Source organism: Vicia villosa, unplaced genomic scaffold (assembly GCF_029867415.1).
Source record: "Vicia villosa cultivar HV-30 ecotype Madison, WI unplaced genomic scaffold, Vvil1.0 ctg.000029F_1_1_3, whole genome shotgun sequence".
NCBI classification, from domain to species: Eukaryota; Viridiplantae; Streptophyta; class Magnoliopsida; order Fabales; family Fabaceae; genus Vicia; species Vicia villosa.
Window position 1 is genome coordinate 505,338 of NW_026704963.1, and position 26,524 is coordinate 531,861.

Below are 26,524 nucleotides of genomic sequence, written 5' to 3' on the forward strand. Positions count from 1 at the left end.
TCACATAACTCTAATGTGACTCAATGAAACATGTGACACTATGCATGTGGTACCAATGTGAAATTCTAAGTTTCACCAGCCTCCGATTCATATCTCTAGAATCTAAGCCACACTTCCGATCCGGACAAGACCAAAGTCCACCAAGTGTAAACATATAGTTTACGGCTTCCGATTCACTCTAGAATCCAAGCCCGCTTGTGTTTCAAAGCAAATCCACCTGTGTTTCAAGGCACACTATGATATGAATGTATGTACAATATCACAAATATATACAATTAAGATCATCTCTACCATCTTAACTTTCCGCATATCACAATAATTCAACTCTATGAATTATCCACCAATTGTACACCACATTCACAGCACACACACATCATTCACATGCAAGAGGCCAATTAATCAATTACGATTCACACAACCCAATTAACACTAGTAACCACACTAGCTCATTTTAATTCTCATTTTGCCCATTATACATGAACACACACTTTCAAAATCAAGCAATTAATCATTAGAATTAATATTAACCAACTACTCACAGAGAATCAATATTAGCACAACATCATTGACATGTAAATATATATTTCTCAACATACATATTCAAGACAAAACACAATTACGGACAAATCCTCAAAATACCGTAATTTACCGACAAATCGAATAATTGATCTAATTCCAAATTTATTCCAATTAATTGAACTCATTGAAATTAATTCAACTATTAATTAAATCAACTAATTAATAATTATATTACATTAGTTCAAATTTACTCTATTATTTTCTATTACCAAAACCAATATTTAATATAAAAAATATTCAAATTTACCCAATTTCAGTCGGTTCGTAAAACATCACAATTTCAACAAAATAACACCACCACATTATTCTACTAATTAAACTTGGCTACCACGTAAATTTTCATTAAATTCCGGACAACTAATTATACCACTTAATTCGACTATTTTGATCAAACGGGACTGTTTTTAATGTATTTTGTTCTACTTCTTAATTAGTTTTAATTTCCATTTCCATTCCTTGCTAACAACTCTTATCATACTAATATATGTATCCTAAGTAACAATTGTACATGTTATGAAACAGAATAAAATATTGGAACAACAACATGAATTAAAAGTGAACAATTTTGGTACACAGGCGGCACTAGTTGGAAAATGTAAACACCATGGCCAAGTGGGGTGGGTCTTCATTTCTAGTATCTCATTATCTATATATGTATACTCTTAATCAAATATGGTATATCAAACAAAGACACAGCAAAATAAAATGGAAACATGTCATTAAAAAAAACTGCCGACCATCACAGGCACATCGTGCCGTCTGCCGAAACCTCTATGGCTCAGTTTTCTCATAATTCCAGTAAGCTCACAACATCTCACATTATTTCAAATTAAATTATAATTTCTACACAATAATCAATTGATGTTAATCTACCCATTAACCCAATCATACTAATCCATAATAATAAGGATTCTCCCCCTTACCTTGAATCAATCTCCTTCAATCTTCTAGTTTCTCCCCAAATCCTCTTCTCTTCTCCTCTTTCTCCTCTAGCCTCTTTTTTCTTCTTTTTCCCCAAATGAGTTATAACCTCTAAAACCCTATTTTCCTTACTATATTCATTTTTAATGGGCTTAACCCACAAATCAATTTCATATTTTATTTCTACTACTTAGGCCCAATTAATTATATCTCTCTAATAACTTAATTAACTCATTAAACTCAATAAACACAATTATACACAAAATTAATTAATTCAATTAATTATTATATCTCATAACAATTAAGTAATTATTTAACACACCAAGTAAAATAAAATAATATAATAAAATAAATACGGATAAAATCCTCTAATAACACAATGTCTCATATTTCCGGTCTAATCTTAATTACTCGGAAAATTTCCAAAACGCTAAATATCAACTCATTGATATTTTTAATACTAAAAATATTAAAATTTTCGATTAAATATCGACCCGTTATCCCGAACCGATACCGACTAAAATCGTCCCAAAACGCGAAAATTTCAATAAACATCAGAAATGACTAAATTAAGCAAATAATTATTAAAACACAAAATAATATAATTAATAAAAATATTAATAAAAATCGGGATGTTACACATGGCACCCAACCGAATGCAATTACAAAACATGTCACAGAAGAAGGATGAATCATTCAAGGAGTATGCCCAAAGGTGGAGGGAAATGGCTTCTCGAGTCCAACCTCCCCTAATGGAAAAAGAACTGGTGGACATATTTATGAGCACCTTGCAAGGACCATACTACGACAAGATGGTCGGAAGCATATCTTCAGGGTTCTCGGACTTGGTAGTCATTGGTGAGAGGATTGAAGATGGAATCAAAAGTGGGAAGATACAAGGGGCATCCCCAGGTTCCTATCACACCAAGAAGTCATATGACGGAAAAAAGGAACCCAACACTGTTGGGGCAATCCTGGTTAATCAGACACCAACACTACAACAGAAGGATCAGCAAAAACAACAGGGTGGCCAACGCCCCTGGAGGTCCAAGCCAAAACGATCATTCACCCCGTTGTACATGCCACTGTCTCAAGCTTTGCAACGTTTGCTCAGTCAGAACTTGGTAACTCTGCTACCTCCATACTCAGCTCCAGCTAACCCCGCTCCCGGGTACAAGCATCATGCTAGATGCGCTTATCATTCAGACAGTCCTGGTCATGATACAGAGGATTGGGGGCCGTTGAAACACAAGATACAAGATTTGATTGAAGAAGGGCTCATTGAGTTCGAAGATCCTAGCAAGTCTAAAGCCATAGGTGGCTAGAAGGAGGATTTCTCAGATCATTAGTTTTGTTTTCATTCGCAATTTCTTTCCGTTTGTTTAAACATTAGTCTTATGACATATGCTATGTACTTTACAAACAATCATTAATGCATTGCTTACGTTTGTCTTGATTCATTCCTAGTGTTCTCACTATATTCAAAACTGTGTTTTTACTTGGTTTTCTCCTTTGTGATATTCAACTCTCGATTAAAGTCGTACACCTTTAGAGGGAGAATGACGAAAACGATACCATAATTTCATACATTATGCTTTCGAACAGACCGTGTTGACGATGTGCAGGCATTTGTTCAGTTCCTAAATAATGGAGATATAAGGATGTTAATCCCTCGTCAACCCCTTTGAGCCCAAAGAAGTAGGAGTTTTCCTTCATACAAAATAAAACCCTTAACATATAACCTGGGGGTAGGGTAGCTGCTCAGTTAACTTAATTATTCCAAACTTTTCCTTTGAACATAACCACCGATGGTTCTCCGTCATGATTAGGCCTGGCAGTCAATATCCTCAAAGAAAAGAAAGCAATGCAAGAGCCCGCTAAGTCAAAACCTATTAAGGAGACTTAGGCAAAATTGGGGCATCCCGCTGACTGTAGTTTTAAAACAAACAGTTCAGGAAAAAGTTAGGGATAACAAAGTCGGAAAAAAGGTTACTATGTACCTTCGACAAAAGGAAAAAATTACAAAAAAAGGAGGATGACTGCCTTTGCAGATAAACCTTTGGTTTTTGAACCATCATAAATGTCAATGTCATAATTCCCCAAATTCTTTTGGAGACTAAACACATAGCTAACTGAGCATAGGACTGGAGAACATCACGAAGATTGGGATGGGTACAAATAAACTTTGAGCCTCCATCTTTTGTTTCTTTAAACCGTGAACCAGGCCACGTTACAACCCTTAAAAGTCCTAACTGAAGCATGGTTAGTTCGAAAGCGTACCGTTACCAAAAGGTATCCCGACTCCTTAAGGTCTACTATAACTCTTGAGTTGATATCACTTTCTTACAAAAAAACTTTGTTTTACTCAAAAATGTTTTTAAACTTTCAAGACAGACATATGCATTCGCATTACATTATAAAGTACATTTGTCTATATAGATTTAAATGTTAACATCAGGGAGAAGTTGCATGGAGCATGGCTAATGACTAAAAATCCTACCGACAGATGAAATAGCTTCCAAAAAGAAGCTTATCAAAAGAAGAAACATCTCTTACACATGACTGAGATAGCTGGGGTGCACACGGGGCATAACCCGTCATTATCCCATTTATATGGGGCAATCTAATCGATACCCATGGAGTCTCTCAAGGACGCTGAATAGCCCATGGGGCAAGTCCATTACCTGGGGCATGTTGCAAAGGTCACTCAGTATCAGATGGTGTCAATACCACTCTCACATCCTTTCCAGGAACCTTTATAGGATACTTCTCAATCCGTCCATATAGTCTTCTTCAAGACATGTTCAAATACTTCTCACCCTTTCTAGGAGCCTTTTCCAGATAGTCTTTTTAAGACCCATCTTCTTATCCTTTCTATTTTCAAACCCTTTCAGACAGTCTCCTCTAAGACATATTCCTCTCTAAGAACCTTTTCTAGGTAGTCTTCTGTAAGACATCTCTTAACTTTTTCAGTTAGTCTTTTGTAGACATATTCAAACTTCTCTTATGCTTCCAAAAACCTTGTCAAACTTTGTTTAAATTATGGAGTCTTCTCTAAGACAGTTCACCATCCTTTCTAGGGTGACCTTCTTCAAGATGTTTTTCCTCAGTTTTGTTTAAAACCCCACACTCCTTAAAAACAGTCTCTATCCGCTATAGGAATATTTTGACCCTCTGCACAAACACATCCCTTTGAGCTTTGTTTAAAGCGCGATCTTATTTAAGACAATCTCCCATTTCTTTCCAAGGACCTCTTCAGGTAGTCTTGTAGAAGACATCATCTCACTCTGAGTACTCAGCAAGTCACTGTCCGTCGGACGCGATCGAAATGCATGACTCATTCTGAAAAGCATCTACTTCACATTCAAATCAACACTTAGCATCAAGGAGACCTCAAAATTGGTCTAATCAAAGACGATCATTCCTGATAAAGACTCTTGAATGGGGAAACCACATCCAGAGGGTTTTCCTAAAATAGGGGCATACAATCAAGGACCCTATTAACTAGGGGCATATCTTTCAAGAATTCAAACACTGGGGCAAGGCATATCAGGCAAGACATGGTGAAACTCGAGTTCTCTCTAAAGGTCCCTCCTTCAGATTAAGGGGCACGTCTCTCAAAATTTCTGATATTCGGGAAGTCACACTGGTATCATACAAGGAACATTCTTGCATAATTGATCTTCCCACGCCTGTACTATTTACATCCCACAGTGTGGGATAAGCATACATGCATAATTCTCATTTATTTTGAGAATCTCATTACATGACACATGCATCATGACATTGCATAAAACTAACGCTGCCTTTTCAGGTCACTTCATGTTCAAAAGGATGTTATCATCCAATTACAGTGCAAATACGATCGTATCAATGATTCAATCTTAACAGATACAATTCTAATACCTCATTCCAAGTCTTTCTTCAAAGGCAATCCAGAAGCAATCAAACAGTTTCTTACCTTTCCAGGTAGTCTTGTCCAAGATAACTATCCTAACCTTCCCAAGCAGTCTTGTTTAAGACATATCCCAAACCTTTCTAGGTAATTCCGTTTAAAACGCTCGCATCCTTTATAGGAATCTTTTTAGACAGTTTTGTTTAAAACGTTTCATATCCTTTATAGGAATCTTTTTAGAGAGTTTTGTTTAAAACGTTTCGCATCCTTTATAGGAATCTTTTTAGATGGTTTTGTTTAAAACGTTTCATATCCTCTATAGGAATCTTTTTAGATATTTTGTTTAAAACATTTTATATCCTTTATAGGAATCTTTTTAGATAGTTTTGTTTAAAACTCATCATTCCCTTTATAGAAACCTTTCTAGTTAGTTTTGTTTAAAACATATCTTATCCTTTATAGGAACCTCTCTAGGTAAATCTTGTTTAAGATATCTCGTATCCTATCTAGGAGCCTTTCCAAGTGAGTCTTGTGTAAGACGTATTACATCCTTTTCAAAAAAAACCTTTTCTAGGTTAGTCTTGTGTAGGACATATCATACCTTTCTAGGTAATACTGTTTAAGACGTTTTCATTTCCTTTCCAGGAACCTCTTTAGGTTAATCTTGTTTAAGATATCCCATCTCCGTCTAAAAACCTCTCCAAGTGAATTTTGTTTAAGACACATCTCAGCCTATCTAGGACAGTCTTGTTAAAGACACACCATGCCTTTCTAGGTAGCTTTCTTAAAATGTTTATCCAATCTTTTCTAAGATATACCTAGTTCTTTTATAGAACTCCTCAGTTAGTCTTATCCAGGACATTCTGCCTAAGCATTGTTCAAAAGCCTAAGCTCCTTCGCATCAACCTTCGATATACCCTATTCAGGAACCTCTTCAGGTAGTCTTAGGTAAGACATTACTTCCTCTCTCCGCAGATGCAATCAAATGATACAGGTCTGAAAAGCATATGCTTTAGACAAGTGCCCTGCCAGGCAAACATGTGGCATCTATAAATCCATCTCCCACAGAACTCCTTCTCTACGCAAGCAAATTTCAGGGCATTTCAGTGTCCAATCATCTTCTACCTCTTCAGGTTCAAGAAGATTGAACAGGGGCAGCTGTCATACCCCAAAATTTGCCCATCCTAACATTTAATTTTTTATTTTTTATTTTTTAACTTTGATTTTATGAGAGTTTGGTTTAATTTTACTAACATTAGCCTTTTAAAATAGCTTGTTTAAAATATTTGTTTAGTTTAAAATAAGTTTATCTTTACTAATCCAAATTCATTTATATAATTGTTTGTTCTAAATTATTTTTAAGTTTAGTAATTATTAGTTTGATAATATTTTTATTTCTTATTTTTATAGTTATTATTTCTACTTTTACTTAGAATTGATTTACCTTATTGTTATTATTTTTAGATTCATATTATCATTATATACTATTATTATTATTATACTATGGTTTTTTATTTGTCCATTATAATTATATCAAGAGTTTTTATTAAATAAAAATGAAAGAGAGACAAATAGTAACGTGAAAAGGATCCAAACATGCCAAAATCCAAACCTGCATCTTCAACTTCTTCAAATCCAATCATTCTAAAAATACAACAAATCCCAATCAGATTTGAATCAGATTCAATCAAGAATTAATTGGGTTAACCTAGGATGCTGTCATATATATATGTACAAGAATTGCAGACAGAAAAGAGAGGATTTTGCAGCCAAAAGCCATAGTGGAGTTCTTGGAAATTCAAAGAAAAAAATCAATTTCGAATTCAAAGTGGCAGGCCAATTTAAAGAGTTTCGAGGATTCAAATACATCCCTGGAGCATCCCTGAAGCTGACTCGTCCTCCATAGGCATCCAACAGGTTCAGAGTCATCTTACATAGGCCACGGTGTGTGTGCAATAGTAACGATATCGCGAAGAAGAAGAAGAAGCTGTGCAGCTCCGCGCGCGTCCTTTTTTTATTTTGATTTTTGTTCGTTTCTTTTATATATTTAGCATTGGAATCATAAAATGAACAGCAAGGATATGGTGTCCCAGCGGAGGCGTTTGTGTTTATGACCCATTGAGTCACCGGTTCGATCCCTGGCTAGGGATCTCTTATTTTTTATTTTCTTGTGTTTCAATTGCCATAAGTTTCAGTGTGCATGCCCAAGTGTGGCTCACGGTACATCCTCGTCATCCTGGCCATTGGATCGTATCCGGATCAGATCAAACGCACCAAAATGTGCATGCTCATCATGGAGCCTCAAAGACTAGTAACATGGGATCACAGCCAGGTTTTTTTATACATTGTTTTTATTTTTTATTTAATTATTTGGATTACTAGTTATTTAATTATGATTAGATTTAATTAATTCATTCAATTAAAAATTAGAATAATATAAGTTAGAATTAGGACTATTAGGGTTTTTCCGATTATTTTCCCGATTTGTTCGATTTAATTAATTTTAATTAACTTTAACTATCACAAATCACAAAAAAACCCTAGAAAGTCATAATGCATTAGGGTTCGCTCAATCCCATTTGCCCTTGGCCAAATATTAGGATTTAAATTATTATTCGTTCCTGTCATACCCCAAAATTTGCCCATGCTATTTTTCATACACAAAACCAAATCAAAAGACAAAGCTCCAAAACACAGTCTCCCACACAGAAGTTCTAAACTAGGGTTTGAATAATTCAGAGGAAAATCATTGAATCAATGGCTCAAGGTGGTTCCATAGGGTCACTAACATCCCAAAGTATCTCCATATAAAGTTTCAAGTCAAACAGAGCAAATTTAGTCCCTCAAATCCTGATTAGGTCAACAGTCGACTATCTTAACCTAAAAGTCAACTGTGGTCAAAGTAAAGTCAAAACCCCTGAATTTTTGTCAAGATCCTCATATTGAAGTATCATTCACCATTTGATCAAGAATTGATCATGTTTCATCAAAGGAAAGAACAAAAATCAATAAATCAAAAAGTTTCTAAATTAGGGTTTTGCATAGGAAAAGTCAACTAAACTTTGACCAGCCATAACTCCTACATGGAACATCAGAAATTTTCCATCCAAAGCTCATCTTGAAGGAAATTGAATTCTCTACAATTTTGTCTCTCACATGCCAAGTCTAAAAACGCTTCATTTGAGAGATATGGATCAAAAGATTATAGGTCCTCTTTCGAAAGTCAACCGAAAGCAGTTTTTTGTCAAAGCCAATATCATCAAGATAAATTCTTCAAACGGGAAAAAGCTTCCAAATTGGCTTGTAGAGGACATCTTGAGGTTTCCAAAAGTCCTAGAACTCATTCACAGCTTAAAAATTGAGAGAGATATGCCTTGTCAAAGTTGGGCGATTTTGAAGAAAAAATATGAAGTAAAAAGGGTTCAAATTGGATTTTCTTGTAAATGGGCCTAACTTTTTAAGCTTCAATCTTGGTCCACAAGTTATCTAAGTTATCAAGACCAATTTCCACGAATTAGTAAATTTTACTTGATTTTATATGGTTTTTTATTCATTTAAATAATGATTAAAAGTTATATAAATCAATAAAAATCAAATGTTTGGCCATGGGCTTTGTAATTATCAATTCCAATCAGTATTTACTCCATATTATCTCACAAATTTCGTGAACAAATGATTGGCACAAGATTGATGCAAATTTGGCCAATTTTGGAAAATTTGAAAGATGATTTGTGATCAAATGCAATCTCTAGATTCAAGGAGATTTGGTTCAGTTATGTTGACCTAATTCAACCTCTATATATGCCTGAACAAGACCAAATGCAAGGGGTTGGTTTTTCTGCACCTTAAGAGGCCGTATCAAGAACAAAAAAACAAGGAAGAAGCCAAACGCGTTTTTGCAGTTGGAGCTTGTTGCGAGGCATTCTGAGTATTCTAATCGACTCCCTAGGGTGTTCTGAACGTGAACCAATCTTCCTCATCGACCAAAACGCACATCAACGCATCTCCATAGCCACGGTTTGCTTCCAAAAATTTTGAATCCGAATTCGCTCATATGCACTTCATACATCGTATTTAAATCCGTGGTTATGTTTATAATCTTGTTAGGAAGCTATCTGTACCGTTTGATTCGATTTTGATTGCAGATAAAGGGATCCGCCATTGTTAGGTTTCAAAGCTTCTAAATTGGGGCTTTGCAAACCGAGCAAAATTAGACGAAACTATGACTCTAGCCATGATCAGGAGGCGAATCCGATTCGTTCTATGCATTTATCTTGAATTTATATTATGTATTGTGGATTTTCAATGGTTACAGGTCTAAGGGAACACGTGAAAAACCGTGGCCTAAAACACGTCTGTTGCAGAAAATTCCCAACGAAGAAGAAGATAAGTCCCTGGCGCGAATTCTGTTTTAAAATTTTGATCAATTCATCTTTGAATATGTTACTTGCGCGTCGTTTCGTTAACAGGAACTGAAGCATGGCCTAGTGGTTAAAGCGTTACCTCAAGCTGTTGACTCATAAGGCAGGGGTTCGATCCCTGCTCTTTACATTATTTTTGTGATACTTTCTTGAAAACACCTACAAACGGATCCAGCGCATCCATCCTATACTGGCCTACGTTACTCCCCACACCATCAGCCGTCTGATCATCAGCGTCCAGAATCCAACGCATCCAGAGCTGACGGTGCATCATGGATCTCAAGACACACCACACTGAATCAAGATAAGTTCTAATTTCTTTTTCTTTTTTTTTAATTACATAAAATCCTTTTTTGTATATTTATATATATAAATTTCATATAAATATTTTCTTTTTCTTTACAAAATCCTAAAAAACCTTTTTTTAAATAATAAGTGTCGATTCCTCGATTTTATTAAAAAATAGTAATAATAATAATAATAGTTTAAAATGTATTTAAATTGTTTTAATTCATAAATTAATTTTGGTTTAATCAATTAAAATATATTTTGACCTTTTAAAAATCTATATTTTCATTTTTGATCGATTTAATTAATTAGCTCGAAGACCAATAATTAATTAAATCCGATTGTTATTCAATTCAATTTTCACCCGATTTAATATTTACAAGAATTTGCTATACACTGAAGAATCTTTTCTTTGTGTATTTTCTTTTTAGGGTTAGCAACAGGGTTTCCTCCGACGACGCGCCACACCCTTCACAAAGCTAAGTACCCTATTTATTTTTAAAAGTCTATTTTGTTTCCTTTGATTTTAGGGTTTGCCCTTATATTTCTGAACTGTGCATACACTCACTCCATCTGTTTTCTGTCTTTGCCTTGCTACTTTCAGGGTAACTTCGAGGCTTCCTCCGACTGTCAACCATGTCAGATCAAATTCGAATCGAAGCTAAGTATTATTTATTATTCATTATTAATTTATTTATCTTTTATTTTATTAGGGTTAGCCCTAATTGTCCCCGAACCGATAATGCACTCACCCTCTTTTATTTGCCATTTTTTCTTTCTTTCAGGGTTTGTCAAATGCCAAAGCTACGTCATTGGTAACCCTAAATATTTTCTTCTTTTATTTTATTTTATTATTACTTATGCCAAACCCTATTAAGGGATCCGCTGGTAACAATTCCCCTCTCCTCCGCTGGTTTCATTTTCCCCCTTCCCTTTATTGCTTTATATACTGCGTGGTTAGTAATCTTAGGGAGTGCAAGCCTTAAACTGAATTAGAATAACTAATTAAAAGATAAATATATGAATATAATCACGTGAATGTTGCACACACGCACCCTTTTGGGGTAACCTCTTTGTTGCCTTGTTGCCTGTTGCCTGTTGCCTTTGTGTTTTTTGCAGAATAAGCCACGTCCCTCGAATATGAGGATACCTCAGCCATGTTGCCTCGATAAAAAGGTCACGACCCTAAATGATGCTGTCTTCGATACACAAATGACCTCGACCCTCGGAAGTTGCCTACGAAAAAAGGCTGAGGTATCTTCTGGCTGCCTACTAAATGGCTTATTCTGATCCTTGCCTTAGACTACCTGCCCTTCTATGGCATGGGACAGTCTTATGGCAAAGGATGCTTCGATGACCCTTCAACCTCCAAACGAAAGGCTTCCTGCCCTCTTATGGCAAGGATAGACCCTTTCATTCTGAAAGGCAAAAAGAGACCTATCATCTGAGTTTAAGGTAATTGCCCCTAATTGCCTTGCAATGCTCAAACCTTTTTATTATATTCTTTCTCATAATTTTTCAAAAGGGCAACGCTTATTCGCAAGCTAAAATCCCTATCTCTTTCATCTACACTTTCTAAACAAATGAGCAAGCAAAGCAATTAAGAGCCCATGGAAAACCATGGATGCAAAGGGTGCCTTACACCTTCCCTTTGCATAAATTACCCCCCGAACTCAGATTTCTTAAAAGGTTTTTTTCTGTTTCTTTTTGCCTTTCCGAATATAGTTTGGATAAAATAAAAGTCGGTGGCGACTCTTGCTTACCGCGACATTCCGATTATTAAAAAGTCAGTTCACCGTATTACAGTTCCGACTAAATTTATTGGTCGCGATGATTAATAATCGATTAATTTAATTAATCAAATCCTATAAATTAAAATAATTTATTTTGCTAAATGGTTTTAACCAAATCTATTGGTTATGATGATTAGCACTTCCTCTTTATCAAATTTGTTATTATTTGTAATCAAATCTATTGATTATGAGGGGTAACGATAATAATTAAATTCTAAAAAACACATCTATTTTCTATTAGTGATAATCGAACCTATCGATTAAAATTGTTAGCAATCCCCACTAATCTATTAATTATGGTGATCAAACCTATTAATCATCGCGATTAATAGTACAAATCAAATCAGGGTTGTACGCCCAAACATCTAAAAAACATTCAAAACACTTCAAATCAAATTACGGATCTTCATCCTCTACGACAGGCCATTCAAAAAGCCTTCAAACAACTTTCAAACATTTTCAATTCAAATCCTAAGCATACAACCATGTCCCCGAACTACGTAGACTCTGATCCTCCATAAGGAGGTACGTAGGCACTTGGCAACAAGGCGAGTCCCCCTCTTCCAAACTCTAATCATATTCAAATAATTAGCCTTTAACTCTTATTACTCTCTGTCACCTTTCTTTATAAACCTTGCCATAAACCTTTATCTTTGAGATGTTAGCCTTTAGGAAAGGGTTGAGGGTGCCTAACACCTTCCCTCGACCTGAATATAGTATCTTACCCTGATCTTTATACTGCGTAGGGTTTCCTATTCGCCCTTCAGAATAGGTGGCGACTCTAAAACTTTAATTTTTAGGGCAGGTTGCTACAGGAATATAGCAAAAGAGCTCAAGCGTATTGAAGAGTTGCTTCAAGAAGAAAGAAGGTGGTCTGAGGATCCTAGAGAGATGGACAATTACAAAGCCCTTGAAGCTCAAAGAAACAAGCTCCTGATTTTAGAAGAGACCATGTGGAGGCAACGGAGTCGAGCGGTGTGGCTCAAAGGGGGAGATAGAAACACAAAGTTCTTCCATTACAAGGCTAATCAACGGAGGCAAACTAATAGGATTAAGAAACTCATGGATGCAAGAGGTAAATGGTGGAGTGGCCCGGTGCACTGTGAAAGGATCCTGCTTGAATATTTTGGAGGAATTTTCTCTTCCTCTGATCCCTCAAATATTCTTGAAACGTGCGGTAATTGTCAAGGTAAACTTTCTGAGGATCAAAAAGCTTGGTGTGATCTGGTCTTCACTGCTGAAGAAGTTAAGAGGGCCGTTTTCCAAATGCATCCTAACAAAGCCCCTGGTCCTGACGGATTACCGGCTGTGTTCTTTCAAAGATTTTGGAACATTGTTGGCTGTGAAGTCACTAATGCTGTCCTGGGTATTCTCAACAACGATCAAGACCCCACTTTGATTAATTCGACCTTCATCGCTCTTATTCCGAAGATTAAACATCCTAGGCTCCCTCAGGATTTCCGTCCTATTAGTCTCTGCAATGTCGTGATGAAAATAGTCACGAAAGTTATTGCTAATCGCTTGAAGGAGCTGCTGCCTGGAATTGTCAGTGAGGAGCAAAGTGCTTTCGTCAAAGGCCGGTTGATTACTGACAACGCTCTTATTGCCATGGATTGCTTCCATTGGATGAAGAACAAAAAATCTGGAAAAAAAGGGGTTATGGCGTTGAAGCTGGATATGTCCAAGGCCTATGATCGTATCGAGTGGGACTTCGTGGTTGGGACCCTAGAAGCTTTTAATTTCCCTACGGGGCTGATTCAGATTATCAAGCGTTGCATCTCCTCTGTGTCTTACCAGATCCTTGTTAATGGCCATCCGAGTAGGAAGTTCACTCCGGCAAGGGGTCTCCGTCAAGGGGATCCGTTGTCACCGTATTTGGTTATCCTTTGTGCTGACATTTTTTCAGGTATGATACATAAAGCTGCTACCTCAAAGGACCTCCATGGTATTCAGGTGGCAAGGAAAGCTCCGGTTATTTCCCACTTGTTTTTTGCGGACGACAGCCTTCTCTTTTCTAGAGCCAGTGAGGAGGAAGCGGACAGAATTCTCCAACTTCTCCAAACCTATCAACAAGCTTCAGGGCAGGTTGTCAATTTCGAAAAGTCTGAAGTTTCTTTCAGTAGCAACGTCAACGAAGCGGCTAGGGAGGTTATCCGTAGGAAGCTGGGATTCAAAGCCGTGGACAGCCATACGAGGTACTTGGGGCTCCCGGTAGTTTTTGGTCGATCTAAAAAAGTTGTGTTCTCTTTGGTTGTGGAGAAAGTGTGGAAAAAGGTTAAGGGGTGGAAAGAAGGTTTTTTGTCCAAGGCAGGGAAGGAAGTTCTTATCAAGGCTGTGGCACAAGCGATTCCGACTTTCATTATGAGTTGTTATAAACTCCCTGATTGTGTCTGTGATGAGATTGAAGCAATGATATCCAGGTTTTGGTGGGGAGCTAAAGAAGGTGAGAGGAAAATTCACTGGATGAGTTGGGACAAGATGGCTCGATCAAAAAGTGACGACGGTATGGGTTTTCGTGGCTTCAGGGATTTTAATACCAGCCTCTTGAGTAAACAATTCTGGCGTCTTTGGCAGGGAGATGGATCTCTAGTGGAGCGGTTTTTCAAAGGAAGGTATTATCCTCGTAGTTCTATTGCGGAAGCAGGCTTGGGTTACAAACCAAGCTACGCCTGGAGGAGTATCTATAGCTCTAGAGATGCCGTTTTGAGGGGTCTTAGATGGCGCATAGGGAACGGAGAGCGGGTGAAGGTTTGGACCGATAATTGGATTCCTACTTTACCAAGTTTCAAGCCCCTTAGTCCTTTGGTTCCGCTAAACAATGAGATGATGGTCAGTTCCCTTATCGATAGTGACCTTTGCTGTTGGAAGATGGACTCCTTGAAAGAGTTGTTTGGAGAGAGTGATGTTGCTCATATTGCCTCTATTCCCATCTCTAGGGTGGTGTTGGAAGATAAGCTAGTGTGGAACGCTGAGAAACACGGAGATTTCTCGGTCAAAACGTCGTATCACCTCCTGGGAAATGCCAGACGGAGCAACAGCCCTGGACCTTCAGCTCGTGATGAAGATGGCTTTTGGAAGTTGCTTTGGAAAACGCCTATTGGGAATAAAATTAAGGAATTTTTGTGGAGGTTGGTCAAAAACATCTTACCGTTACGGACGAACGTTTGCAAGAAAGGTATCTCTCTAGACCCCTCTTGCCCTCTTTGTTTTGAAGAGGCTGAATCGGCTGCTCACCTTTTCCTGCGTTGTGATTTTATTAAAAGAATGCTCTTCGCGCCCCCGTTGGGAATAAGGATCCCGCCTGTTGATGATGTTATGGTTTGGTTGTTGAGGACTTTTAGGTACAAGGACACCAGGTTGTGCCAAGTGCTTTGTATTGGTCTGTGGAAGGTTTGGAAAGCCAGGAATGATGCCGTCTTCAACAAGGTTCGGCCTTGTTCTATGCTTGTTGCCAAAGATGTGTGGCTCTCTGTAACTGAGTTTGATTGCAGCAGGTCTGTTACTATGGATCGTCTAATGCCGGCGCTGGTTGAAAATTCGTATGGTAATGCGTGGATTATCCAAACAGATGCAGGCTGTTTTGAGGGAGGGACAGTTGCTCTTGGTTGTGTCATTAAGTCTGCCAAGCATGGCATTTTGCTTGCTGCGACTCAGAGGTTTCCCAGTTTCGTCAATCCGGATGCTGCTGAAGCGCTTGGAATTCGGTGGGGAATGCAGCTAGCTAATGATTTCAACCTCGAGGAAGTGATGTTCCAGTCGGATGCGCTTGGGGTGGTTGACTGCGTTAATGGAGTGTGCTCCTTGCCGGATATTGAGCCCATTGTCTTAGATTGTTGTTTGCTTTGTAATCATTTTAAGTTTTCTTCTGTCATGTTCATTGGTAGAGAGTCTAATACTGATGCTCATAATATGGTGGGCATTGGGAAGTTGGTTGGATCTCGCACGTGGTTAGGTGTTATCCCTCTGATTGAGAAGATTCGTGTATCTTTGGCCAATTCGGTCCTTTCTTAATATATCTTTGTGTTTCCATAAAAAAAAATATTTGAATGTAGCACTCTTGTCTGATCGGAGGATATTTCAATATTGTGCTCTATAAGCCGAAGAAAATGGTGATGCCTACATTCATTTTTTTACATGTTTTTAGTAGATTTGACAAAGTTTACAAAAGAACACTGAAAGATGGCTAAAAGGAAAATAAAAAAATTTTGTTAGAGGCAGTACATGGATGAGCCACGTGGCAATAATAGAGTGGAGAGAGAATCTAGATCTAGGGAAATAAATGCAAGGCTAGATTCAGTGTGTAAGTATGCTTGATTTGGTATTGAATTCCTTGGAGACTTAAGACCTCTTGAAATTGCCTACCCACTTTTCTCTCTTCAATCATTATTTCATACTATCTATATTGTATTTACCAGATCCCATATGAAATATAGTAGATTCTCATAATAATCATCTATTTTTTATCCTAATTTCTGGGTGCTGTTGTTATTATTCCTTGAATATGCTAAATTGATCTTATCAATTTGGTATCTAGAGTCTTGGTTGCGTGTTAGTGAATGGTCATTACACGCAACATCATGGAAAATAAAGTAGATATCATGGAGCAGAGGATGAGCTATTTTGAAGGAACGATGGAACACATTCGCCAGCTGGTGGTGGAGCAACAATCACGATCATAAGTCACGGTGGAGCAGATTCGTCATTTGATTCAAGAGCAACCAGCGCAAAATCAAGGGAGACATGGTCGTTCAAGGGTGAGAGGTGATGACGATGATGGAGAGGAGGAATGGAGCGATCATAGTACGATTTTGCACGACTCGCGACAACACTATTTCCATCACGGGGGTGGAGTTCATGCACGATTCTTTGGGAGTATGCGAAGGCTGGAGATTCCGTTGTTGGAAGGAGATGATGCGTATCGGTGGTTGGTACGCATAGAACGATATTTCTAGTTGAACGGAGTCAGGGTACAAGAAAAAATGGACGTAGTGGTGTTAGCGTTGGAGGATAAGGCGTTGAACTGGTATCAATGGTGGGAAAAGCAAGCACCATTGAGAATATGAGACAAATTTAAGATAGCAGTGATGCGCCGTTTTCAACCATGGCTTCTACATAATCCCATGGGACCTTGTTGAGTTTGAAATAATGGTAGCACCATTAAGGAGGGAGGAAAGAGTGATGTTGGATTCCATATTTTTGAATGGATTGAAGGAAGAGATCCAGGCTGAATTGAAGCTTCATAAGAGCCAGGATTTAGCTGAGTTGATGGACAGAGTTTTGCTCATTGAGGAAAAAAATGACGTGCTCACGAAGAGGAATAGTTCATGGAGGGAAAAGGGTGGCACCCTTAGGATCAAGTATCTTGGGGAGCTTGGAGGAACTAGAAAGGAGAATTAAAAGGGGAATGAAAGATTCAAAGAGAGGAGGTTAGAACCTGCAAAACTGGAGGAAAGGAGTAAAAATGAGATGCGTTTCAAATGTGGAGACAAGTGGAATAGGGAGCACATTTGCAAGTTCAAATACACGAGCTTGAAATTATGTGAAGATAGTAGTGGTGAGGAGGAAGAAGGGGAGGTAGTAGAGGAGACACTAGAGATGATTAGAGAGGTATTGGAGGGATTGCAGACTTTGCAATTGTCTATGCAAAGTAGAAATGGATTTACCTCTAACAAATCTTTCAAAGTATAAGTGACTGTGGAGGATAGAGAGCTATTAACATTAATTGACTTAGGGGCAACTAACTATTTTATTGTTTCTAAAAGTACAATAGATTTGGCCTTGAATGTTGTGGAAACACCACTTATGTTATTGAAGGGGGGAATGGAGAGAGTCAAGAACCAAGGGATATGTGAAGGGATGGAATTCCATATACAAGGGGTGGACTTTAGTGAACATTTTTTCATGATGCAGGTGGGAGGAACCGACATGGTGTTGGGGATAGACTGGTTGGCCAGCCTAGGGAGCATAGAGGCAAACTTTGGGGAACTTTAACTGAAATGAGAGTAAAGAGGTCAGAAACACGCCATACAGGGTGACCCTGTACTATGTACTAGACATACCTCATGGAAGGCTATGATTAAGGCCCTCAGTGATGAATGTATGGGGTCTATATGCACTCAATGGAGAGTGACACAATTAAAACACCAGGGAAACTAACAAAGTGGGAAGAGATTTTGATCCCTTTTGAGAAGGTTTTCAATCTACCTTCAGGGTTACCACCAAGGAGAGAGCATGATCATGCCGTCAGGATCAAGGATGATGCTGAGATCCAAATCTCAGGCCTTACAGGTGCATTTTTTACTAAAAGAATGAGATAGAGAAGATAGTGGGAGATATATTGCAGGTTGGGATCATTAGGCACTACACAAGTCCTTTTTCCACTCTAGTACTTTTGGTGAAAAAATGGTTGACGGAGGTTCTGTACTGATTATAGGGCTTTGAACAAGGTTACTATACCTAAAATATTCCCTATACCTGTCATTGAGGAGTTGCTTGATGAATTAGGAGGGGCTTGATATTTTTTAAACTAGATATGAAATCTGGTTATTGTCAAATCAGAATGAAGGAGGATGATGTCATACCCCAAATTTTGACCTAAGATACCACCTCATATCATAACATATGCATCATTTGCATCTCTAACAAATTGTATAGCCTGTGTTTGTTACTTGTGACTCAGCAGGATTTAATCAGGAAATCACTCATCAGTACAAGTAACAATCAATTAGGGTTTTGTTCTCCCTTCATCTCAAAAGAACTATCTTCATCAACAATCAACATTTGGTCCTCAGAGATTCATTTCAACAAGCTCAAAGACTTTGAATCAACCAGATTAGGGTTTTGACTGAAGACAGTATACTCTTGACTTTTGCTCAGGATTTGACCTAATGACTTGGGACATGACCTCAAGACCCCAAGTGCATTATTTTGACCTAATCCATTGGCTTAAGACATCTCCTACACAAGGATTGATCAACAGTGAAATTTCAAATCATCAGATTAGGGTATCTTAATTCAAGACCTACAGGCATCAATTTCATCTGGTCGACAATTAGGGTTTTTGACCTAATTCACTGAACAACTGCCTTTTTAATCAGGACATGGTGTCACAACTCAAACTATGATTCAATATCCTCCAACACCTCAATATGATTCATTCATACCACTCATTGGATGAGGATAGCTTGATTCATTTGAAATCTCCAGAAACGCGATTCGTCGGAAAAAGTCAACTGTACAAGATCACCATTGACTTTTGGGGAATTTTGGTCAACCATGACTTTTGAAGTTTCAAATCATCAATATATGATATATGGAGTCATTTGATCAAGAAAAATCAAGAAAATCAATCAAGAATCAAAAAGTCAAAAGTTTGACTTTCATACTTAGAAAAATTTCTAAGTGTTTTTCAATGGTTTTTTCCAAACTTTGGAAGGGAATAACTCAAAATTTCACCTACAAACTGAAAAAAACTTCCAACATGAAAGTTGTATATTTTGATCCAATGAACAACTTTGTCACATATAATTTTTTTCCAAAAGATCAACCATTTAAGAGATATGGAGCTTCAAAGTTGGTATCTTTTGAAAATTTCACTTAAAACTTCATTTTCTTCAAAGTTCATGGATCTTTTTCACCCATTTCCTTAAAGGTCTTGAAGAAACTTTCAACTAGGGTTTTGAAGTGTGTAACATGAGCTTTCCAAAATGTCCAAGAGCATGAAAAAATATGGAGCATAACTATGGTTTTGAATTTTGTCATTAGAGGTCATTATGCATGAAATTACAAGCCATTTTTACCAAAGTTATGCACTATTCCACCAAATGATCCAAGTGATGACACATAGATGCAATAATTGGAAGATATTTCTGGTTTAAGATCAGATAGGAAGGAGATAAGAAGCTTGGCAAAATAACCATGGTTAAGTCACTTTTAACCATTTGCATTTAATGCAAAAGATGCTAGTTTATCTCTTAAGCCAAGTCATCAAACTTTGGGCAACTTGCAAAGGTTCTGCATTCAGAACTCATGGCCTATAAATAGAGGTTCAAAACACTCTTCAAATCACACCAAAACCTCACAATTATAGGTTTTCTCTCTTCTTTCTTAGAGTGCAAGTTTCAAGTTTCAAAAAGAGGTAAAATTCTCAACCTCTAAACCTTGCAAGTTCTGAGCAAAGTGATGTTTCCCACAACTCATAAACATCATATGGGATATGTTTGAATCACTCATACACCCCAAAACACCTCAAATCACAAAATCACTACCTCACTTCCATATTTGCATATATTGAACCTTATCACGCCAACATCAATTCCAGGCCAATTCTGTCCAAGCTAATCATCCAAACACACTCCATATACCATATATGAACTATTCCAACCATCATCCATGATCTGAAACATCAAAATCAACAAGCTTGATCCTCACTTGAGTCTTACTGCAGATCGAGCATCACCAACTGGTCCAGAGGTTTTCAATTCACTCCAAGCATCCAGACATGTTCTATAAGGTCCATTGAAGCTGTCCAGATCGAGCAACAACATCTGTAACACCTCCAGATCAAAATTCAATTCTCAGTTTGGCCGTTTTTGAGGTAAGTGCTCATGAACTTCAAACTCTATCATGCACGCATCATAAATGAAATATTGATATACCATCTTGTTTCTGCACCTATGAGGATCATTAGCCCTCAATCAATTGCAACTTATCATGCACATACACGATTTCAGATTGAAATTCAAAATTAGGGTTCTTCGTGTTCATCACGAAATTAATAGCCTTAGAGTGAAAATAAATGAAATTAAAGACCACCATCATGTTCCTCGTGAAAAACCAAGTGGAATAGACCCTTTACTTGATCAAAACAACACAGATTTGAAGAAATTCAAAATTCAGTTAGGGTTGTGTTCTTGGCGCATTTTTTGGTTTGGAAATTTCAAATATTTGTTTGAAAATATAATTGAATGGAAGCGTATCATAAACAAGCTGCACGCGCAGCTCAGTTGGTTGTTGTTTTGAGTGGTGAACCTCAGGGCGTGGGTTCAAGCCCTAGTGGAGACAAAACCCAATTTTTTATCACTTTTTTTCCATTTTTCTCCACAACTTCATCATTTAATTTAACCATTCAAATCAACTTATTTTTGCTTCATTTTTTACACACCTCTTATTTAATATACATATTTTATGAATATAAAAAAAAATCACAAAAAAGGATTTATTTAATACTGTAATACGGTGAACTGACTTTTTAATATCGAAAATGTCGCGGTAAGCAAGAGTCGCCACCGACTTTTATTTTATCCAAACAAATTCAGAAAGGCTAAAAGAACAGAAAAAAAACCTTTTTAAAGAAAACTGAGTTCGGGGGGTAATTTATGCAAAGGGAAGGTGTAAGGCACCCTTTGCATCCATGGTTTTCCATGGGCTCTTAATTGCTTTGCTTGCTCGTTTTCAGAAAATGTAGATGAAGGAGAAAAATGGACTTTAGCCTGTAAATGAGCGTAGCCAGTTTTTGAAGAATTTTGAGAAAGAATATAGAAAATAGAGCATGGCAAGGCAATTAGGGGCAATTACCTTAAACTTAGATGATAGGTCTCTTTTTAGCCTTTCAGAATGAAAGGGTCTATCCTTGCCATAAGGGGGCAGGAAGCCTTTCGTTTGGATGTTAAAGGGTCGTCGAAACATCCTTTGCCATAAGACTGTCCCATGCCATAGAAGGGCAGGTAGTCTAAGGTAAGGATCAGAATAAGCCTTATTCGTAGGCAACCAGAAGATACCTCAGCCTTTTTTCCGTAGGCAACTTCCGAGGGTCGAGGTCATGTTAATGTATCGAAGGCAGCATCATTAGGGTCGCATGACCTTTATTTATCGAGGCAACATGGCTGAGGTATGCTCGTATTCGAGGGACATGGCTATTCTGCAAAAAAAACACAAGGCAACAGGCAACAGGCAACAAGGCAACAGAGAGGTTACCCCAAAAGTGTGCGTGTGTGCAACAATCACGTGATTATATTCAGTTATATTATCTTGTAAATTAAGTCATTCTAATTCAATTAACAAGACTTGCACTCCCTAGGATTATTAACCACGCAGTTTGATATAAAGCAATAACAATGGGGAAGGGAAATTGTAACCAGCGGGCTTGACATAAGTAATAATAATAAGAAAAATAGAAGAGGTTAGAGATTTAGGGTTACCGACTATCTGAGCTTTGGCGGTTGGCAAACCCTGAAAAGGTGGGAAAAATAGAAACCAAAGGGCAGTAAGTGCATTATCAATTCAGACGATAATTAGGGTTAACCCTAATTTGATAAATAAAATAAAATAAAATAGATGTTTGAAATAAAAATAGAACTTAGCTTTTGATTTGATCTGATATGGTTTGTAGTCGGAGGTTGCCTCGAGCTTTGACTCTGATCATCTGAGAATTGACAGAAAAATAACAGACAGTGAGTGTATGACAATTCTTTATTAACAGGGTAGAACAAATATTTAAAAAGAATGAAGGAAAAATAATATTGTATTAAATATAAGGGAAAGAAAAAGAAAATAGTAAAGGAATTTAATCGGGACTTAGCTTTGTGAAAGGCGTGGCGCGTAATCGGAAGATGTCTGATGACAACCCTGAAAAATGCACAGAAGAAAAAGAAAAAGAAAATCTTTCAGTGTAGATGACCCTCGTAAACCCTGATTAGGGCACAAGTTAACCCTAGTTAATAGAATAAATAGCAATCAAATGTAAAAGTAAAACTTCGATTAAATTGTCTAATCCTGATCTATTAAGAAATATTGACCAAATTAATTATTTAATTATTTTTTAAATCAAATAAGAAATATTATTAACAATTAAATCAATTAATCATTTAATTATAAAAGAAATCAAAATAAATAATTTTATGGAAAAGGAAATTTAAAAGAAATTTTAGTTAAAAGAAAATTTAAAAGAAAGTTTATTAAATAAATATGTAAACAATATATAAAAGAAATAATTTAAACAAAAGAAAATAAAAAGAAATATGTAATAAAAGAAATAAATAATAAAATAAATTAGAAATATCACTTAGCTGAGATTCTATGTGGTTGTCTGAGAGGGTCTATGGTGGACTAGCACTCCCAAGGGCGTTGGATTTGCTGGCATAGCGAACGGACGGCTGGAATTGAGAGGAGTATCGTGACCTCGTTTGCATAGCACGTATGGGATCTGAATGTTAACTCTTTGATGAAAAAAATATTGCAGGAGTGAAGGTTCGAACCTTCACCCCGTAAGTCACGCGCTATGCACCTTACCACCACACCAACTCTGTTTCGCTGTTTAACATATATCTCGCAAATAATAAAAACAAACACTAGAATCCTGAAACAGAAAGCGCGCGCGCCCAGCCAATTTGAATCGCACCAATGAAACCCTGCCACCTAGTCATCTTCTTCATCTTTTATGCCCAGAGAATTCGCTACGTTTTTAACTATGGTTTTGCTACGAAATATCCATAGCCAAATCTTATGACCATGAAACCTGCACGAAAACAAACCAAAACAAAGAAAAGCAGACCCGATCGATTCTAAACAGTCATACGAATTCAATGGAACCTCTAATTATGCTTGGCATAGCCCTTAGCCAAAACCCCCATTCTTGAAGCATTCAAACCCTAACAATGGTGTATAATGGTCCCTGCACTTAAACAACGATTGAACCATACGAAAAGCTTCGCAATAACATCCAGAATAGGAATATGCAACCAAATTGTATTGAATATGAACAAATTAATGAAAACGAATTCTAAATCGTGAGTGCAAACCGTGGGCGTATAGGCTTTGATTCGGACGCTTTTAAGCTTCGATAATGGTCGGGGAAGGATCAGGAATGACTCAGGAACACGACTGAATTTCTGGAACGCCTTGAATGGGCTTCAATTGTTGAATCCGAAACTGAATTTTCCTTGATTTTTAAGCTTTTGTGAGAGTCCTGGCAGCAGAGTTTTTCGTCCAAAAAAAATCCCTTAGGGGTCTGGAATGAATCAGTATATATAATGTGATGAATTAGGGTAACAAAATTCTGAAAAATCCAAGTGAATCTTTTTATTTGATGTGTGGGAAATTTGATTGGAACTATGGAAGAAATCTTTCTATTTTTGTCCCAAATTGCCTCAATCTTTTCCAATTACCCTATGCACGAAATTAGCATCCAATATTACATATTTTGATGAGTGATTATGGTTAAAAATAAAAACAAATCAAATCCTTTATTATCCTTCTCAATTATTTGGTTTATATCATATTTTTAATGAATTAAATTCAATAAAAAATAAGATATAAATCAATAATTCATGGTTTTGAATATGGGCCACCTTGATAACTTGAGTAGCAAGATTGGGCCAAAAAAGATTGGGCCTCTTTGTAAAAAATTCATTTTGAAGCTCTTTTGTTCACATTTTCCCCTCCAAAATAGTCCAACTTTGGCAAGGTCTATCTCTCTCAATATTTGAGGTATGGAGGCGTTCTAGGACTTTTTAGAAACCTTAGAGAGTCCTCTAACCAGTGTCTTTGGTCTCATATCAAATTGATTTTTCATGCTCCTTGTGTGTCCTTTTGAAAAAAGTGACTTTTTGTTGACTTTGGAAAAGGACCTATAATGTTTTAGTCCATATCTCTCAAATGAAGCATTTTTAGACTTGGCATGTGAGAAACAAAATTGTAGAGAATCAAATTTCCTTCAAAATGAGCTTTGGATGGAAAATTTATGATGTTCCATGTGAGAGTTATGGCTGGTCAAAGTTCAGTTGACTTTTTCTTTAGAAACTTCTTGATTTGTTGATTTTTGTTCTTTCCTTGATGAACAATGATCAATTCTTGATCAAATGGTGAATGCTACTTCAATATGAGGATCTTGATAAAAAATCAGGAGTTTTGACTTCACTTTGACCACAGTTGACTTTTAGGTTAACTTAGTCGACTATTGACTTTTTGAACAATTGAGTGACCAATTCTTTGAAATGAGCCTTGATACTTGTCATAGAGATAATGTGAGATGTATTGAGCCATATGAGATGTCTTGGAGCCATTGATTCACTGACTTTCCTTTGAATAAGTCAAACCCTAGTCTTAGAGTTTTTGTGCAGGAGAATGTGTTTAGGAGCATTATGTTCTGATTTGAACTTGCATATGAGAAATAGTATGGGCAAATTTTGGGGTATGACAAATACATTTTTAATTAGGTTTAAAATGACATATTTTTAAGTGTTTTAAAATACTTTAAATATTGTTTTTATTATTTTTTTTAACCTAATCATTTGTAAATACTTTTGTGATCAAACCCTAATTACTTAGGTCTTAATTAAGCATTAAAACTTGTTTTAAACTTAATTAAGTTGATTTCTTTCAAATTCAAATCGTTTTAAAACGAGCGATCGCGATTCTTTTCAAAACGATAAACCACCTCTTTTTGATTAAATCTTTTTTGACTAATCAAATGATTTTCAAAATGAAGTGGGGCCTCTCGAATATTAGAGAGTGTAAGTCCCATTTCTTTTCTTTTTGTACAGTTTTTTTTAAAAAATATAAAACTTCTTCAAAATAAAACTTTCAAACAGTTTTCAAACGACGCATCTTTTAAACAATCAACCATGTTTTATAAAATAAAACAGGGGCCTCCACATAGGTATAAGTCTCATTCCTGTACATGAAATTAGGTATTTCATTGTACACACACCTTTCTGTATATATCTCGATCAGTTTGATTTTTAACCTCGAATAACAAATCAAAAAATGAAGGTTTTCTTTAAATCTTCCCAAAAATACCATGGGCCTCCATGTAGGTATAAGTCCCAAGCCCTTTTGTGAATACCTGTTGTCATACCCCAAAATTTGCCCTCATATGTTTGCAAATGTCATTTTTATAATTGACATAACACAATTGGTAAGAATTTGGGCGTTAAAGGTACAAGAGCGAGAGGTCTCAAGTTCGAATCTCACTTCTAACTATTTTGTTGGTTTCCAACTCAGTTTTTAATTTTTCTATTTATATTCAAAACAAAAAAAAAGTTTTTAAGTATTTAATCTTTAATTTTTGTTTAGCACGTTAAAAAAAAAATCTTTTATAGATCTAAAAAAATAAATAAAAAAAGGAAGTTTAATTTTAGCATTTTTTTAGGGGATAAGTCAATTTCTTTGAATTATTTGATTTAATTTCTATTCAGAATAAAAACAAGTAATTTTTGGGCTTCAACTTGGTCCATAGTTTTATCTATCATTTAACCTAATTCTTTTAGTATAAATAAAACCAACAACTAACCCTGATGGGGGGACCGATACGTACATATTTTTGATTCTCTCACAAACTAACAAATCCTAACCTAGGGGAGAGGCACATGATCCACCAATTTCATCTACACAGAAACTATGCCTTTTCTTACGAACAAAAACCAGATTGTCATGAATAAGGCACCTTCATCATACACAAACAATAAACAACACATTATTTCATGTTCTTCTCTGTCACTGTACATAAATTGACTCCAAAAGGCAACTTTGGGCAACACCGTTCACAAGTTCACGCAAACAATACAGCTCAGAACCGAGTCATCCGCGAAATCAATCAACAACATATCTTCTGCGGGATCGAACAACAA

General features: G+C 36.7%; 1 protein-coding gene across 1 annotated transcript in view; it reads left to right on the forward strand.

The window, feature by feature from the left end:
• The window catches only part of LOC131622378 (uncharacterized), a 31,999-nt gene extending 16,091 nt beyond the window's left edge, over positions 1-15,908 (forward strand). Inside the window, exon 2 of the mRNA XM_058893405.1 lies at positions 12,703-15,908. Coding sequence (XP_058749388.1) covers positions 12,703-15,908 — 3,206 coding nt within the window. The remainder of the gene's footprint in view (positions 1-12,702) is intronic.
• The last annotated feature ends 10,616 nt before the right edge of the window (positions 15,909-26,524 follow it).